We start from the raw sequence: 16,803 nt of genomic DNA, 5'->3' as shown, positions 1-16,803 counted from the left end.
ACGTTGCACATTCCTCAGTATAGGTCATTGGCATACCGCGCCACGTGTTATTGTCTTTGTCCTTTAGCTTAAGAGGGTTCTTACAAGCTGAGGACCAAGACAGCAAGTCTCTTTCGCTTTTGAAGGACTTGAGTTTATTGAAACTCACTAGCAGTTGGCATTTACGAATGGAGATTTGATAGAAGTTCCAGATATACGAAGTGTTGCGAAACAAATGTGAGTTTCTGTGTCTTCATCTGCCAACGTAGCGAAACATAACACATTTGTATCTCTCTCAAGGATACGTTCAACACGAAATTGTGGTTTTGCAATATAATGTACTGTTTCCTTGATGAGCCGGTGATTTCAGAGTTTAAGTTCTTGTTAGTCTATAGAAAATAATGAATTTAAATAATAATAATAATAATAATAATAATAATAATAATAATAATAAATGGTTAAATTTTTAGACGCATTAAAGTTTCCTGGACTGCTTGCATAGCCTATAGTAAATATGAGCCGTTCAGAGCAGAAGTGGTGTAAGTCAAAAATGGGTAATGAGGGTTAAAGTAAACATTCTGTAAAATACAGCGCAAAGTAGCAATTAATATTGAATTTATTTAAACTATTAGTAGTCAGTGGATAGCACGAAGGACATATTAATTGCTACTTTGCGCTGTATTTTACAGAATTTTTATTTTAAACCTCATTACCAAATTTTGACTTACACAATTTCTGCTCTGAACGGCTCATATTTTACTGCTATTATCAAAGACTACATTATTATTATTATTATTATTATTATTATTATTATTATTATTATTATTATTATTATTATTATTATTATTATTATTATTATTATTATATTTTATTATCATTATCATTATCATTATTATTATTAAGATGTATGGATCGTATGCGGAGACTGAAAGGCAGAGAATATGAAAGATTGAAGAATTCTTAGTTTGCAGTGGAAGATCTACCATTGGGCAGAAAACTATGAATAAGCGAATGAATCCAACCGAGAGTATAAAAATGTTCCATGCAATTACAGGGCTGCTGTGAGTCCTTTGTCACTTTTTTCCAACAACTTCGGTTCCTCTGTAATTTCTATTTCATATTTAATTATTTATCATCTCTAAATAATATTTTAAGTTGAAAAGAGACGTTAAATTTAACAATAACTATGGGCTGGTAAACATTTCTTGCCCCACAACAAGTAGACTATGATTTGTACATGAGAGGTGACAACTATGTGATCCATTACATTGTGTGAAGAATCCTATAAATGTGCGTCACACCTGACTGCCAGCCTGGCTCCGCTCGAGCGTGTTTCCTCCGTCCCAGTACACACTGATAAGTGAAGTTCACACACAGAACGAAAGCGTCCCTTCTTCGGAATCCCAAGGAAAGATGTTGACCGATCACTACAATAACTATCTAGTTATGTCAGAAATACAAGCTACTGAACCATGCAACGGCAACGTATTGCCTTAGACAATGGTTTCTCACGAGCAAGACCTAAAATTCGATTACCATTATACAAAGTTATAGCATAAAATGTCTCTGTATTCACACTCTAATAATTAGAAATATAATGGAGCAAAATAATGTCTCTCAAAATGTGCAGAAACTCATAATAGAGCAAAATGATTTATAACTGTTCTTTCAAAATATATAGAAACTCATAATAGAGCAAAATGATTTATAACTGTTCTTTCAAAATATATAGAAACTCATAATAGAGCAAAATGATTTATAACTGTTCTTTCAAAATATATAGAAACTCATAATAGAGCAAAATGATTTATAACTGTTCTTTCAAAATATATAGAAACTCATAACAGAGCAAAATGATTTATAACTGTTCTTTCAAAATATATAGAAACTCATAATAGAGCAAAATGATTTATAACTGTTCTTTCAAAATATATAGAAACTCATAATAGAGCAAAATGATTTATAACTGTTCTTTCAAAATATATAGAAACTCATAATAGAGCAAAATGATTTATAACTGTTCTTTCAAAATATATAGAAACACATAATAGAGCAAAATGATTTATAACTGTTCTTTCAAAATATATAGAAACACATAATAGAGCAAAATGATTTATAACTGTTCTTTCAAAATATATAGAAACTCATAATAGAGCAAAATGATTTATAACTGTTCTTTCAAAATATATAGAAACTCATAATAGAGCAAAATGATTTATAACTGTTCTTTCAAAATATATAGAAACACATAATAGAGCAAAATGATTTATAACTCTTCTTTCAAAATACATAGAAACTCATAATAGAGCAAAATGATTTATAACTGTTCTTTCAAAATATATAGAAACTCATAATAGAGCAAAATGATTAATAACTGTTCTTTCAAAATACATAGAAACTCATAATAGACCAAAATAATTGTTCTTTCAAAATGTGTAGAAACCCAGAATAGAGGAAAATTATTCATAATTGTTCTTTAAAAATATATAAAAACCCATAATAATTAATAATTGTTCTTTCAAAATGTGTAGAAGCTCATAATAGAACAAAATGATTCATAAATAAAATAATAATTGTTCTTTCAAAATGTGTAGAATTTCATAATGGAACGAAATGATTAATAACTGTTCTTTCAAAATCCATAGAAACTCATAATAGAGCAAAATAATTGTTCTTTCAAAATGTGTAGAAACCCAGAATGGAGCAAAATGATTCATAATTGTTCTTTAAAACTATATAAAAACCCGTAATAGAGCAAAATAATTAATAATTCTGTTTTCAAAATGTGTCGAAACTCATAATAGAGTAAAATTATTCATAAACAAAATAATTAATAATTGTTCTTTCAAAATGTATAGAAACTCATAATAGAGCAAAATGATTAATAACTGTTCTTTCAAAATGCATAGAAACTCATAATAGAGCAAAATAATTGTTCTTTCAAAATGTGTTGAAATCCAGAATAGAGCAAAATGATTCATAATTGTTTTAAACATGTATAAAAACCATAATAGAGCAAAATAATTAATAATTATTCGTTCAAAATATGTACAAACTCATAATAGAGCAAAATGATTAATAATAATAATAATTGTTCATAATCATGGTTCAATTCCTGTTTCTATTGTCGTGTGTTATAGATGGCGTATGTTCACGTAACTGATTTTAGATTTTTTATTAATTTTTATGATAGTGGTGATTGAGACGGTGATTAATCATGGTATGTAAATTTCTAATCCAGCATTGGCTTTCACGACCGATGGAAACCATGAAAACCCCCAGTCAGATTGGCCGTGCATGGGATTTGAACACGAGACCTCCCAATTGCGAGTCTCAAACGTTACCCTCTGAACCAACACGCTCGGTTATTATTATTATTATTATTATTATTATTATTATTATTATTATTATGGTATAGTAAGTAAATGGTTGAAGGTACTTAAGTTTAAGGTAAATGTTTTTGTTTATCCCAATTGCATTACCCTAATCCCTGTATAGATGTTACTTGGAATCATAGGGAGTTTCTCAAATCTCTATCACATATTTAAGGAGCTTATTTTCAAAATAAGCCTTATCCATTCCTATAACTTTGTTGGAAATCTCAGAAAACGTTTTAGATCTAAAATTTCTTACCAGCAAGGCAAGAGACACTATAAAACCAAAGAGGTTTAACGCATTTATAATCAAATTGGAGCATGAGACTCTTTTATTCCAAAGCTGGAACTAATATTTGTCGCAATTTTGCTGTGGACAAGAGTGAGTTTGATTCCAGTAGTCACTTTTAACGCAAGATTTTAGTGGTTTTTAGAAGGCGTCCTGAAGCAAATCATGACAGTTGTATTTAGAGTTGTATTTTAAGAATGCAGAGACACAGGAAACTCATTTTCGTTATCAGGTGAACAAGAGACGTTTTGAAAATGAGCTTTTCCTATTTTAAAAAGTCCATTCTGTTGAGATGAGGGCTACTTGTTTACAAGACAAGAGGGATAAATTGTGGCCGTATAAGATTTAATTGAGGCATAAGATAGGAGTTGAAGATCGTCCAAGACGTGTTCAATTCGCGAATCACGTGCTCAATTAGATTGACTACGACCAAGACTATTTTAAAACATTTAATTTTCACGGATGAGGCGACGTTCCACATCAACGGCTGAGTTAATCGGTGCAATTGCTGAAAGTGAAGTTCAGAGCAAGCAAACGAGATTCATGATACGGTCATATTACTTTGAAGCCGACTGTATGGTGCGGGTTAATGCATGATCATATGTGATGGTGGTAACTACTTTTGCCCTTGGATTGTTTCATGTGGGGTAAGCAAAAAACATTGCTTATTCTGAGGAAATTTTAAATCTACATCACTACAAAAAAGAGAATCACCGACGCTATAGCAACCATCCCAAGTGGCATGCATGATTCGGCACACTTTGAGTAAATTAAGCATTTCTTTTGTCTGCATAAAAGCTACAAATGGTACTCACAATATGGCTTAGATGTCCACTAATGTAGGAAATAAAACATGGGTCTCTAATACAAAAAATGGCGACAAGAACAAAGCTGTTGACTTTACGTTGTTTTAATGTCGTAACTATGAAACGCTACGTGTGGCATGCTGGCTTATAAAAATCTGTTTATTTTGTTACAGATTTATTTTCTGATAATTTATAGCAGAATACGCAATACATACACAAAATACAGCACACAACTAATGCAAAAACAGCTTCATTGCTCTCCTGGGTCTTAGAAGATTCCCTACTATCGTGTTTTAATTTGACCCACACTTGCATAAATCCCTCACTTTTGCAATTAGTTTTATAAACTTCATTCATTCATTCATAACGTTCTGCCTAAGGGTAGGTCTTTCACTGCAAATCCAGCTTTCTCAAATATTTCCTATTTTCTGCCTTCCTCTTTGTCTCCGCATATGATCCATGTATCTTAATGTCGTCTGTAATCTGATATCTTCTTCTGTCCCGAACTCTTCTCCCATTCACCATTCCTTCCAGTGTATCCTTCAGTAGATAGTTTCTTCTCAGCCAGTGACCCACCCAATTCCTTTTTCTCTTCCTGATCAGTTTCAGCATCATTCTTTCTTCACCCACTCTCTTCAACACAGCTTCATTTCTTATTCTGTCTGTCCATTTCAAACGCTCCATCCTTCTTCAATTCCACATTTCAAATGCTTCTAGTCGTTCCTCTTCACTTCGTCGTAATGTCCAGGTTTCTTCTCCCATACAATGCCACACTTCACACAAAGCACTTCACTAGTCTCTTCCTTAGTTCTTTTCCCTGAATATCATAACTAGGGGACAGATTTCTAGGTGCTAACGAAGAAAGGTATATATCTTTATAAAATCCAATTTAGGACTTTTAGTTGTTTATATAAAATTAGCAATTAATAATTTTAGTAAATATTTCATTTTAACTGGATTTATATGCAAAAAAACTGGTGCTGACAATGAGTGCTACTGAAGACTCAAATGCTATCAGAGAAATAGACTGATTACTAATTGGTCAGTTTCGTTTCCAATAAGGATGGTTCATTGACGCGAAAACTAATTTGTAATCTCTCGCCTAACCTGAAGAATCTACCACCCCTTTTTTGCTAACAAGCAAACGTTCTTATGGGGGCAGATAAAAAAAGTTAATTTTTTCTTCCACCATGTTAATAATGTCAAAAGAAGTGCTTATACAAATTTTGGCCACTCGACCGCAATTACGAGGGCCGTAAAAATAAGTTCGCCAAGGGCCGTTAACAGAAAAAAACACAATTTCATTGGAGAAATTTATTGAAACAGACACAGCAATTGTTGAGCTATTTTTCAACATATTTTCCATCGGAATTGAGACATTTCTCATATCATGGGATCGACAGAGAGAGGTGCAGACGGAGTTAAACGCTGGTTCCGATCTGAGGCGGCTGACTTCTACGACACAAAAATTGATCCCATGATATGACAGATCTATCAATTCCAGTGGAGAATATTTTGACAAATAGCGCAACAATTGCTGTATCTGTTTCAATAAATCTTTACATGCAATTGTGCTTTTTTTCTGTAAACGGCCCCAGGGAAAATCACTTTCTGGACGGCCTCGTGATTGCGATCGAGTGGCAAAAATTTGTATAAGCACTTCTTTTGACATTATTAACATGTTGGAAGAAAAAAATTTAAATTTTTTATCTGCCCCTATCAGAACGTTTGCTTGTAAGATGAATTTTTCAAATACACTTCAGTTCTGGGAAATTACGAAAAATCTTCTTCCCTCCCCTTCTAAGACCAATAATGAACGAAGTTGTCAGACCGGTGTTTGTAAGATATTTTTTTAACATTATAAATGCCATTTTTTTAGTTTTGGGGCATTTTTCAGTTTTGAGCATTTTAGTTTTTGGGCATCTTTTAGTTTTAGGGCATTTTTAGTTTTTTGGGCATTTTTTAGTTTTTTGGTAATTTTTTTCTATTTTAAATATACTCAAAAATACTAAAAAGGCGCTATTCAGGCACGAACATCCCTTTTAAATATTATGGAAAATTTAGGCATTTTAAGTCCTGTAGAATTTTAACAAGGGAGATCCTGTGTATATGAAACGTACATCTTACTTACTTACTTACTTACAAATGGCTTTTAAGGAACCCGAAGGTTCATTGCCGCCCTCACATAAGCCCGCCAGCGGTCCCTATCCTGTGCAAGATTAATCCAGTCTCTATCATCATACCCCACCTCCCTCAAATCCATTTTAATATTATCCTCCCATCTACGTCTCGGCCTCCCTAAAGGTCTTTTTCCCTCCGGTCTCCCAACTAACACTCTATATGCATTTCTGGATTCGCCCATACGTGCTACATGCCCTGCCCATCTCAAACGTCTGGATTTAATGTTCCTAATTATGTCAGGTGAAGAATACAATGCGTGCAGTTTTGTGTTGTGTAACTTTCTCCATTCTCCTGTAACTTCATCCCGCTCAGCCCCAAATATTTTCCTAAGCACCTTATTCTCAAACACCCTTAACCTATGTTCCTCTCTCAGAGTGAGAGTCCAAGTTTCACAACCATACAGAACAACCGGTAATATAACTGTTTTATAAATTCTAACTTTCATATTTTTGGACAGCAGACTGGATGATAAGAACTTCTCAACTCAATAATAACACGCATTTCCCATATTTATTCTGCGTTTAATTTCCTCCTGAGTGTCATTTATATTTGTTTCTGTTGCTCCAAGATATTTGAATTTTTCCACCTCTTCGGAGGATAAATTTCCAATTTTTATATTTCCATTTCGTACAATATTCTGGTCACGAGACATAATCATATACTTTGTCTAGGACGTAGTAAACAAAATAGGTACGGAACTAGAAATTCATTCCCTAGTTACAGCTTACAAATTCATAATTGTAATCTTTGTGAAATAAACTTGGACATTTTCTTTGTTTGTGCAGTGGCGACGTTGATGTCGCTGACCAGCAGTTCCCCGTACAAAGGACTGGACAGAGCCTTCTGCGTCCGCATGAAGTCTACGCTTACGAAGAGAGGCTGCCATTTCAAGTCTTCAGGTTACCGGGTGAGTTATAATCAAGATAAGAAAAATTAGTGCCACAGAGGTGACATAATCCTATACTTTCTTACATGTTCCACAACCACAGAGTTCCCTTATAGAGCTGATAATGATATTACTGTTTATTATGTATTTTCGTGAGCTGCATATACTGGGTGTTCATTTCAAAGTGTGTCATGACGTCACTGTTGATGAGTCAGCGATTTGAAACAAGTTTCAGCTTTTATGTCAGAGAAGTTGCCTATTAATCAATCTGAACTTGAGAACGTGTATGGAATAACTTGAACATCGTAGCAACAGATGGCATTCTGTACGGTCTGTGTGCTACCATAACCTCTTTCGAACTGTGTTTTGCGCGGCCAAGTCGTACGCAGGGTATTTGTTATCATCGGTTGCGTACAACATTCCACAACACAAATCAAATGCTCCGTGTCTATGTTGACCGTCGAAATTAATGTCAATAAATACGTAAGTAATCGTCTTAACCCTCTCCCCATATCTCGACAGTAAGAAAAAAACTCACCTCAGTACATGTTCCGAAACAGTTGACATTCCTGCCACTAACGGCGTTACCGTACGTATCGGTAAGTACTCTTCAGAATGAACGCCGTACTTTCTAGGCAACTTCTCTGGCACATAGGTAATGCACCTCTGCGGAAATGTAGCAAGATTGAATTCTCTAGTCTCATCGACTAGCCACATGACGACATACAGCGAGCCATGACACACTTTGAACTGAACACCCAGTATAAAATAGTTTAACTCCTTCAGGCCTGTTGTACATTATAGTGAGCATTGTTTCTTTTTTTCTTTTTTGGAATGTCTTCGATTCTTTTAAATATTTTGAAAAATTAAATGTGATAGAAATGGAAAATATTATTTTTGAAACATTTACATGCCTGAATTAAAAATAAAATTTAAAATTTTGGGAACCCGGGGGTCAAAATTGTCCCCAAATTTTGACTTTCTGTGAAGACTTGATTTGGGAATTTTGGATCCCCAGGATGATTATGTGACCAGTTTTTTTTTTTCATTTTTTTTAATATAAATTCAGGTCTGAAGGGGTTAAGATGCATGCAAACAGGGGTTGACGTGTGAAAAAAAAACAAACAAACAAACAAACAAAAAAACAAAAAACAAAATAGGAAATCATTTTAACCAGAGTAAAATTAATTGTTATAGTCTTTCATAATTTTGTAGCGAATTTTAATTACATTTCAGGTCAGTTTTCTCAATCTTTTTTTTTTTTTTTTCAGTTTCTTTTTTTCCAACGTTTTAATTTCCCAACATAGTCTGAGTTTCAGTGCTCACTTTCCCAATCTTCATTTCCCACTAAATTTTTGCCAGTACTATTTTCCCCACTCTATTTTTTCCAATGTTTGTTTTCACCATTCCGAAACCGCTTTTCCTAGTACAGTATTACTAAGACAGCCTATTTGACTTCTGCTATACGCTGCCACCATAACGAACGGTGTTTTATTGAATTATAATAAATGTCGTGTAAACTTACTACCAAATTGTGCGTACATTCTGTGGGTAATGGTAAACTTTTACATATTGATGGGTATTTATATTATAATAATTCCGAAAAATAACCTGTGAGAGACTCCCATAACTAGCGGGAACGAGGACAAGAAATCATCGAACGGTGTATTTCAACATTGTTCTGAAATATGAGGAGTATAGAGAATATTAATATGAGAAATTGGACACCATTTGAGTTTTAAATAGGCCTAGGATGTAGTGCCAAAAAAAAATTTAAATTGGACAATTACATTTTTAATGCATGAAATGTATAAACCTTTGGTATAAAGTACCATTGTTTTGTTGTTTAAGCTATACATCGATTCTAGAAATATCAGATTTCTTCCAAATTTTGGTAAATTATGTTTTTATCTCATCTGGAAACTCATTTCTTCTAGTTTTCGAAAATATATAACTTGTACTCATTATTTAAATACGTTCCTAATTATTTGGGCATTTACAATATAAGCACACTATACTTTCTATACCTTACGCTATCTTCATTGTCTGCTTTCTCCTATTTCACATTTTCTGACATTTATTATCGTTCCGACGGACAAAAAGTAGACTTCCAGATTTAATTGAGGTACAAAATTAAAGCTGAAACATATGGCTATGTTGTAAACTAGAATTATTATTTTCCATCCATTGTAATTATTTTATCCCAAAAATATAAAAAACATATTTTTTCTAAAGTGCTTACATAATGTGGCATATCTTTTGAATGGTTGAAGATAAATAATAATGTTAGAATGTAACATTCTCCATAGAGTATAACGGATCATTTTGGCGAAAGAAGTTTTACCATAGGTTAATTTCTACTGAAGTTAGGTCAGTTTAAAATTTTATTAGCAACTGTATTTCCAAAAATAAAAAATAAAAAAAAATTCTTTGGGCCCCAAATTCGATTCTTAAGTTTGAATTCTATAAAATGCTTATTTACTCCTAAGAATCATGTCACCAAAGTTTGGAAGACATTAAGGAAAAATGTAGATTTTTATCCTAAGGGTCGATGTATAGGCCTACCTCAACTGTCCGAAAACGTTCTCATAAGTGACAACAAAACGTCATCACTTATGAAGCAACTGAGCCAGGAGATAATGGGATAGGGTGACAATTTCCTTTCTCCCGCCATTGCATACATCGCTGACTAGTAACAAATACCTTACTATAATAATACCGGACAGCTGTATAATAGCAGAATTGACGTGAGTGCGAAATATCGCGGACCTGACATCTAGCGGAGCGGCGTGGAATTACGCCCACAAATACAAATATTAACATAGTGGGAATCGGACTATTGTTTAAAACGTGAGTTACTAATGTGGAATAATATATGAAGCACTTAAGATATGTTGAATAGTATTTAATGTAAAATTATTATCTTATATCAAAGCTCCATATTATGAGAAATATTGCATACTTCATATTACTTTCCGTAATTAATTGTTACATATTTTTTCTTTGGTTTAGTGAGACAAAATCAATTCTGACATTAAGAATTAATTTACAGTAATGCTTTATATACGCTTTGCTGACAACTGGAGAGATAAAATTGATAGTAATATGATGCTTGTAATAATTAGTAAAGGCATGTAGACAGCAATAAAACTTAATTTGATAAAACCTTACAGTTTACAATGCATTTTAACTTATATTCATTTATTAGGTCTAAATAGAAACAGCTAATTTGTGTTTTTCTACCAACACAAAGACGACGGAATTAGGCCTACTAAAGAATGTTGTTGACTCACGTTTTACGATCCCTCGGAAATCGAAAGTACGATTTGGAGCAATTTATATTGCTGTAATTTTGTAGCAATTATAAACAGCACATTTTAACACGGCACTAATTAATAAAACTATTAACTAGCCCAACAACAATATACATTGCAGTTGATTATAGCTTCTTTCGCGAGTATCGCCACACCGGCCGCCTAGGTAGCAGCACCAGCGTCGTTCGAACGCAGAACTGCTAGCTGTCCGGTATTATTATAGTAATGTATTTGCTAGTAATATATTACAGTAATCAGACTTCAGATGTGTACTCGTACAAACAGTTGTTCTTCCTCTGACACAGCCTATATCTTCAAGTGAGATGTACTTTCTGATAATATTGTAGATATAGGCTACATATCAGCCAGAACCTCAGTCAGAGGTAAGAATACCATTAACAAATTAATAATTTAAACCTTTAAACAAATTGTGAATAGATTGGAAAAGTTAAATTTTGGAAGCTTCTGGGATCGAGAAATGGATTGGGAAATGAAAAAGTTGCGAAAAAGGAAGAATTTAATACTATTAATACAGAAACCTGCAGAACAGTATGTTCTATTATCCATGTGCTAAAAAGGATAAATGTTCATCTCCCCTCTTGCTTAAAGAAGTCCCTTGTGCAGACGCTTGTATTTCCCTATTTTGACTATGCTGACATTTTTAACTGACTGACCTTTCCAGCGACAACAAAACGAAACTTCAACGTGCTCATAATTTGTGTGTACGTTTTGTAAGCAATGTTCGTAAATATGATCATATCACCCCATCCCTGGAAGCAATAGCTTGGCTTAAACTAGATAAGAAAAGATATTTACATTCACTTCTCCTTCTCTTCGAAATCTTGAACTCTTCTATTCCTTCGTACCTGTCGTCTCGCTTCACTTACCTTTCTTCCCACCACAATCTGAACACACGCTCTCGCCACGAAACAATACTAACAATACCATCCCAGCGCGCCTCCTCATACTCATCCTCTTTCACAATAGCCCTGCCAAGACTCTGGAATTCGTTACCTGCTAGCATCAGGGACTGTCGAAATAAAATTCAATTCAAACGCAAACTTACTAGGCACTTGGTCAGTAATTGAGACTCGTTCAGACATGGTTTCTTGTAAATAGTTCCCTTAATCTGTCACAAAATATCTCAGTACATGGTAATTTCATCACTATAGAATTTTGTTATTCCAGATTCAATCTGTAATACAGTAAATACAAAAATATTCTCTGTTCTTAACTTCTATGATAAATTGTCTAGCTTTCATTAATCAGGCAATCTTGTCGTACTTTAATTCTTATTGTAATTGTAATTGTAAATTTAATATTAATTGTAATTTTATTCTTCATATTATAGTTGTAGTCTAGCTTTCATTAATCAGGTAATCTTGTCGTATTTTAATTCTTATTGTAATTGTAATTGTAAATGTAATATTAATTGTAATTTTATTCTTCATATTATAGTTGTAATCCCTTGGTAGAGGGGCAGAGAAGGCCTCATGGCCTTATCTCTACCAGGTTAAATAAATAAATACTACTACTAATACTACTACTACTATTTTCTTTGGAAAATTATGTTTTACTGGAACTACCGGGTTTGATAAGTTACTATCTGTTAGTGTAAAAAATGTATTGGGAAAAGTCTCCTCCAACGAAATTTGAGGTGTCAGTCGAATAAGTAAACTAGATACGGAGTTAGGCCAAGAAAAATTCAAGTTCAAACGCAAAATTTGTGTGTTCATATACTCAGAACATTGTTTTATACACAAGCTTCTGGGAGTATTTTCCCTCTGTACTCTAAGAGAGCGTAGAAGTTGTTTAAACATGCCACGAAACACAATTGCTTGGCGTGGTGTCAAAGCCAGATGTGCGCGGGTTTGCTATATCGATACTGTCAAAATCCCCTGGCCTCGTAATACTTCTCAGCGACCGGATAGCTGAACGTGGCCTCAGAGCTCGCTTGGCGTTGTGTGACAGAACATCTGTCCATTGTTGCTATCGTGCGAGTGTCAGCTCTTGCCTGTCTGCCTGCCCTTCGCGCCAATACCAGAGAGAATATTCCAAGTAAAACTTTTGTCTTAGGACATTTCGCATAAAAACTGACTCGTTTACCCATGAAGGAAAAGATATTTTCCTTAAGATTTCTCTCAGTTGCTGCCTTTTCTTTAAGTTCGGAAAAAAATTTCGCTGACAAAATTTAAATAGATGCCATTTATGTGTAAAAGTTGAGTGCACATATTAAAATGTTGAATCCTAGCTTGTGTAGGATGTATGTATATATTTATTAACACTACAATTGGGTATACACTCGGTGGCAGTGATATATAACATACAATAATATCATTACAATTATACATTAATTACAGCAATAAAAGAAAAAAATAAAATAAATAAAATAAACCTAAACCTAAATTTATTTCTAACTATAAATAAATAGATGCAATAAACCTAGGACTATAAATAAAAACTATTCTATAATAACGCTTAACAATAAGCGAAAGTAAACCTAAATATAAGTACTTCTATTTCACCCAAATTACCAATTTAATTAATTACATATCACCTTAATTAATTACATATCATCTTAATTAATTACATATCACCTTAATTTATTTACATATAAACTAAATTACATATCATCTTAATTAATTACATATCAACTTAATTAATTACACGACACAACTTAGATAATTACACTGCACCTACAATTACATTTTCAGTCAATCTTCTCAACCTTTCCTTAAATGTATTGATTTTGAGAGGACCACCCTAAAAGTTTGCCGCTGTTCCAGTCTACTATTGTGCGGTTAACAAAGGAAAATTTTGCCACGTCCGTTCTTTGTTTTCTACATTTAAACTTCCTAATATGATCTGCCCTGTCTAAGTATGATGGTGTTACTAATCTAGCATTGATGTCGGTCCATGCTTTGTGTCCCATTTGTGCCTTAAACAATGCGGTGAGTCTGGTTTTTCGTCGCCTTGATTTGAGAGATTCCCACCCTAAGTCTTTTACTATCTCCTCACCGTGTCCCTTTCCCATTTTGACATATTTTGCTGCCTTGCGTTAGACCTTTTCTATTGAATCGATTTGGTTTTGTCTGTACGGATCCCAACCTACTGTTCCATATTCTATAATTGAGCGAACAGGGGTTTTGTACGCTAATTCTTTTGACCTTCGTTTAGATTTCTTCAGAATACGCATAGAGAAATGTAGTGCTTTCCAGGCTTTCCTTGTGGTATTAGTGACTTGTTCCTCCCAACCCAGTTTGTAACTTAAATATATACCTAGGTATTTACAAGTGTTCACTTGTGGCACCGATGTACCATTCAGCTGATATCTGAGACAAATCGAGTTGATATTTGAGACAAATTGTGCAGTCTCGGTTTAGGCAGAGTCATAGCCTATTCCGTGAGTCATATGATGATTGTGTCCGCTTTCTTTAATTGCTGCAAGATATCTTCGTTACACCGCGACGCTTACCTGTAATGGACGCCGGACTATCAAGAGTAATCCCCTGTCCTTCTTTGTAAGGACACAGGTTTGTTGTTCCCTCAGTTAACGTTTTACTGCGTAGACGTGCCTTGAGCTCGCATTGCCCATTACCCGCGAGCTCTGTCCATGAATTGATGGCGGGTTTTCTCACGATCCAATGCGACTCTGAATTATTTCCTTGGAATTCAGGTTTCAACCAGATTGAAAATCCATTCGCATTTACAGTGGCTTTATATCGATAAACTGATTATGCCAAGTGTCCTTGTATGACTGATGAGTTTCAGCATGAATTACGTGGCCTATTTCAGCCATATATCGATTCATCAAAGAAGTGCAAGAATCAGTTGGATTTCAACCAATGATAGCCAACTAGCACAGCAATATTATAGTTCTAAATTATCAATTATATTTTATCATAGAACAGACGACCTCCAGATATTGAGGGTAGCTGCAAATTAGAGATGAACAAAACTAACTGCCGCTCTCGTTCGTTGTGTTCGTTGCACTAGTATTTCGAGTCTCGTCTCGTAACTCTCGTGCGCTTCGACTCTCACTCATCATTCTCGAAATAGCATTTGGTCGACGTGGAAAGATTTCGTAACTTTGAATAACATATATAATTGAAATAAATAACATTATAAATGTTTAATTGATACAAAAAGACAAAAGAAAACAGTATCACAGTTATCAAAATGTTCTGGTTCTACTATCAGATATTACCTGTGGTTATATAAATAAAACAAAATTCTCAAAAAATTTTGAATTTCTAAGAAACATAAAACATGACGTTAAATAAAGAGTTTTCATACTTGAGATTTTTTACTTGATCTCAAACATACGAAAAATATGTTCTAGTCTTTTAATAAGAGCCTAGTAATTAAATAAATACTGGGGAACGGATTATTAGGGGAGACTCGGCTAATTCCGCAATATTAAGAAGTAAATCTATCATACTTTCATCAAAATGTTTATTGAAAAATATTATCAAGGTATGTAGAATGGACAAAATCTTTCGTTACCAAATGAGATAGAGAGACCTATTGAAATTCAAATACATTTACTTGTACATACATTACAGTTTAAAAGAACAACTCGGGTAATTCCGCAACAGTGCGGATAAATCCACAATAGGACTTGGCTAATTCCGCAGTCGTAAACAATTATGAAATACATTATGAAAGTAACATAAAAGGAACAATTTATATGTAACAATGCTCACTTTCTTCACAGCTGTGTAGAAAAACACGAAAAACAGCCAACTTTCGATGTTTCACTGTATTGACGACAGAGGTGTCGACCAATATCCTTGCTTTTTTTCTATAGCACTGCAGAGGACATGCCTCCTGTTGACAGCCTTCAAAACTTACGTTCACGCTATTGTAAAGCATATATGCACTACTGCGGAATGACCCGTACTTTTGAATTAGCCGAGTTTCCCCTTTGCACTGAAAGGTAAAGATGATGTTTCAAATAGGCTATTTGATTGTTTATACATATATAACAGTTGCCAAAATAGATAAAAGTTCATTCTGGTATAAACAACTGTGCCGATTCAAGGCTGCTTGAAGTTCGAGAGTTCATCACTCCCGAAGTCCTGATGTTTTTAGCGTTTGATTACAAGCAGTCAATGACAGGCAATGCTTTCGTGCGGGTTTTCGGCTTTGTGGGCGCTGTTAGTCTTACATTCTCGCTCGTTGTTCATATATATTGAATAAGCAGTCGCGGACAGCCGATGAGGAATGGTCCTCCAGCTTTGGGGTTGGGCGAAGGGCTAACAACCCATCACCGTAAAATAAACAACTTGTTACGAAACCACAACATAAGCCTCGGAATGGGACTGATTCTCTGGCACGACCGCAGCGACTCGCAAGGCATGTAGCACGTATGGGCGAATCCAGAAATGCATATAGAGTGTTAGTTGGGAGGCCGGAGGGAAAAAGACCTTTGGGAGGGCCGAGATGTAGATGGGAGGATAATATTAAAATAGATTTGAGGGAGGTGGTGTATGATGGTAGGGACTGGTTTAATCTTGCTCCTCAGGATAGGGACCGATGGCGGTCTTATGTGAGGGCGGCAATGAACCTCCGGGTTCTCTAAAAGCCATTTGTAAGTAAGTAGGTAAGTATTGTGTTTTATCGATATTGCTTGGATATTGTTTTTCCTACGTAAAAAATTTAGAAGGCCATAATTGGCCCTACGAAAAATATTCATATTCATTTCGTTAAGCTTTTAAGTTACAATAGCAATTTGCGAAGTCATACAACACAATTTATAAATACAAAATTTAGTTTTAAAATACATTACCTTTACTTACAAATGCCTTTAGAGAACCCGGTGGTTCATTGTCGCCCTCACATAAGCCCGCCATCGGTCTCTATCCTGAGCAAAATTAATCCAGTCCCTACCATCATATTCCCACCTACCTCAAATCCATTTTAATATTATCTTTGGTCTCACCAAAGACCTTTTTCCCTCAGGTTTCCGATC

The 16,803-nt window shown here is 34.4% G+C and overlaps 1 protein-coding gene across 5 annotated transcripts in view; it reads left to right on the top strand.

Moving 5' to 3' along the window:
* trh (PAS domain-containing protein trachealess) overlaps positions 1–16,803 on the top strand; it is a 309,891-nt gene that overhangs the window by 241,681 nt on the left and 51,407 nt on the right. For all 5 annotated transcript variants that reach the window (XM_069829497.1, XM_069829502.1, XM_069829499.1 and 2 more), the window contains exon 6: positions 7,415–7,536. In XM_069829497.1, the coding sequence (XP_069685598.1) occupies positions 7,415–7,536 (122 nt within the window). The remainder of the gene's footprint in view (positions 1–7,414; positions 7,537–16,803) is intronic.

The sequence above is a fragment of the Periplaneta americana genome, chromosome 6 (assembly GCF_040183065.1).
Source record: "Periplaneta americana isolate PAMFEO1 chromosome 6, P.americana_PAMFEO1_priV1, whole genome shotgun sequence".
Classification (NCBI taxonomy): domain Eukaryota; kingdom Metazoa; phylum Arthropoda; class Insecta; order Blattodea; family Blattidae; genus Periplaneta; species Periplaneta americana.
This window is presented reverse-complemented; position numbering and strand designations above follow the sequence as displayed.